The 1,291-nt window shown below is 39.0% G+C and overlaps 1 protein-coding gene across 1 annotated transcript in view; it reads left to right on the top strand.

Moving 5' to 3' along the window:
- The window catches only part of LOC101858549 (centrosomal protein of 135 kDa), a gene marked incomplete in the record, with an annotated part of 53,199 nt that overhangs the window by 35,464 nt on the left and 16,444 nt on the right, over positions 1-1,291 (top strand). The window contains 2 exon segments of the mRNA XM_013081058.2: positions 146-211; positions 883-1,033. Of these exon segments, the coding sequence (XP_012936512.1) occupies positions 146-211; positions 883-1,033 (217 nt within the window).

The following is a 1,291-nucleotide window of genomic DNA, read 5'->3' as shown; positions in this document are numbered from 1 at the left end:
GAACGTCCTATTCCTTTTCTTTTCCTCTATCTGTGTGTCTGTCCGTCTTACTCTCTCCCTTAACTAAGTGACTGTTATTGTATTGATGCGTTTCTATTTACTCATACACAAACTTAAACTCCTCACCTCTCTGTCTCTTTGCCAGGACGAGCTGGAGAAATCTCGTCATGAGCTGGAGGACATGGACCTGACCCTCGCACAGTTCAAGGCCGTGAGTGTTGACCTTTTTTTTCTTTACTCTACCTCACGTACCATTTGTTGCAGCTGCACTAGGGAATGCCGTGGAGCTGTTCATTAATGATAGTGATCATAGCACTCTCAATCAAAATAAGAGTAACAATATTGATAATAATCAAATCATAATAAAAGTAACAATGCTAATCATCAAAATCATTGTAATGCTATTAATAATATTCGAAAGTTGTTATAAAAATCTTTAAAATTGTTATAAAAAATCTATTTAGAAAATAATACTAATTAACAATGAATATAATAATTGCAATGATAATTGATCACTTTATTTTAGTGATGGGCAGGTGGTTAGAGTCTTTTCCTCTGTTTTCTGTGCCTATCTGTCTGACTCTGTCCATGCACTTAATGACTTATTGTGTTGATGTGCACCTCCCAACTTAATATTCGCAGGATATAAGTCTCAACATACCACTAGAGTTTAAGACTCAAACTCAAGTGGCATGGAGACTCCTGTCTTGCGAGTGGTTGGAGGGCCTGCTGGTAGGCCGTACTTCTTTTCTTTTCCTCTGTTTTTTTTGGGTGTTTTTTTCTGTCTTACTTTCACTTAATAACCTTTCATCTATTGGTGTGCTTCTCTGTATTAAAACTTTATAATAAACAAAACTAAGTCATGTCATTGCTATCTTGTAGGAACAAAGTCGTCTGATCAAGGAGCTGGGAGACTCGAGGGCACGCCTGTCGACACGGGAGGCAGACAACATCCGGCTGGAGGGACTGGTGGACCGGGTCAGTGAGGAGAAAAAACGCCTGGTGCAGAGGGTCAACAAACTGACCGCTAATGGTGGGTGTCTCTGTGGCCGTGATGTGGGGAGGGGATGTTGTGTCTGGCTGTTGTCTCGGGGAGGTGGTTCTGTGGTACATGTACTTAACTGTTTTGTGGAAGATACTGTTTGTTAGTTGTCGTTGTAGCTATTTTAGAAGTTCTTGTTGTTATTGTTGTACTTGTTTTGTTTTTGTTTTTGTTATCTCTATTATTTACTTTTTTGGAAGATATAGTTGCTGCTCTCTTATCATAGTTGTATTGTTGTGTTTTTTTTTG

Source organism: Aplysia californica, unplaced genomic scaffold, assembly GCF_000002075.1.
Source record: "Aplysia californica isolate F4 #8 unplaced genomic scaffold, AplCal3.0 scaffold00113, whole genome shotgun sequence".
Lineage (NCBI taxonomy): Eukaryota > Metazoa > Mollusca > Gastropoda > Aplysiida > Aplysiidae > Aplysia > Aplysia californica.
The sequence above is the reverse complement of the archived record's forward strand: the minus strand, read 5'-3'. Positions and strand labels throughout refer to the sequence as shown.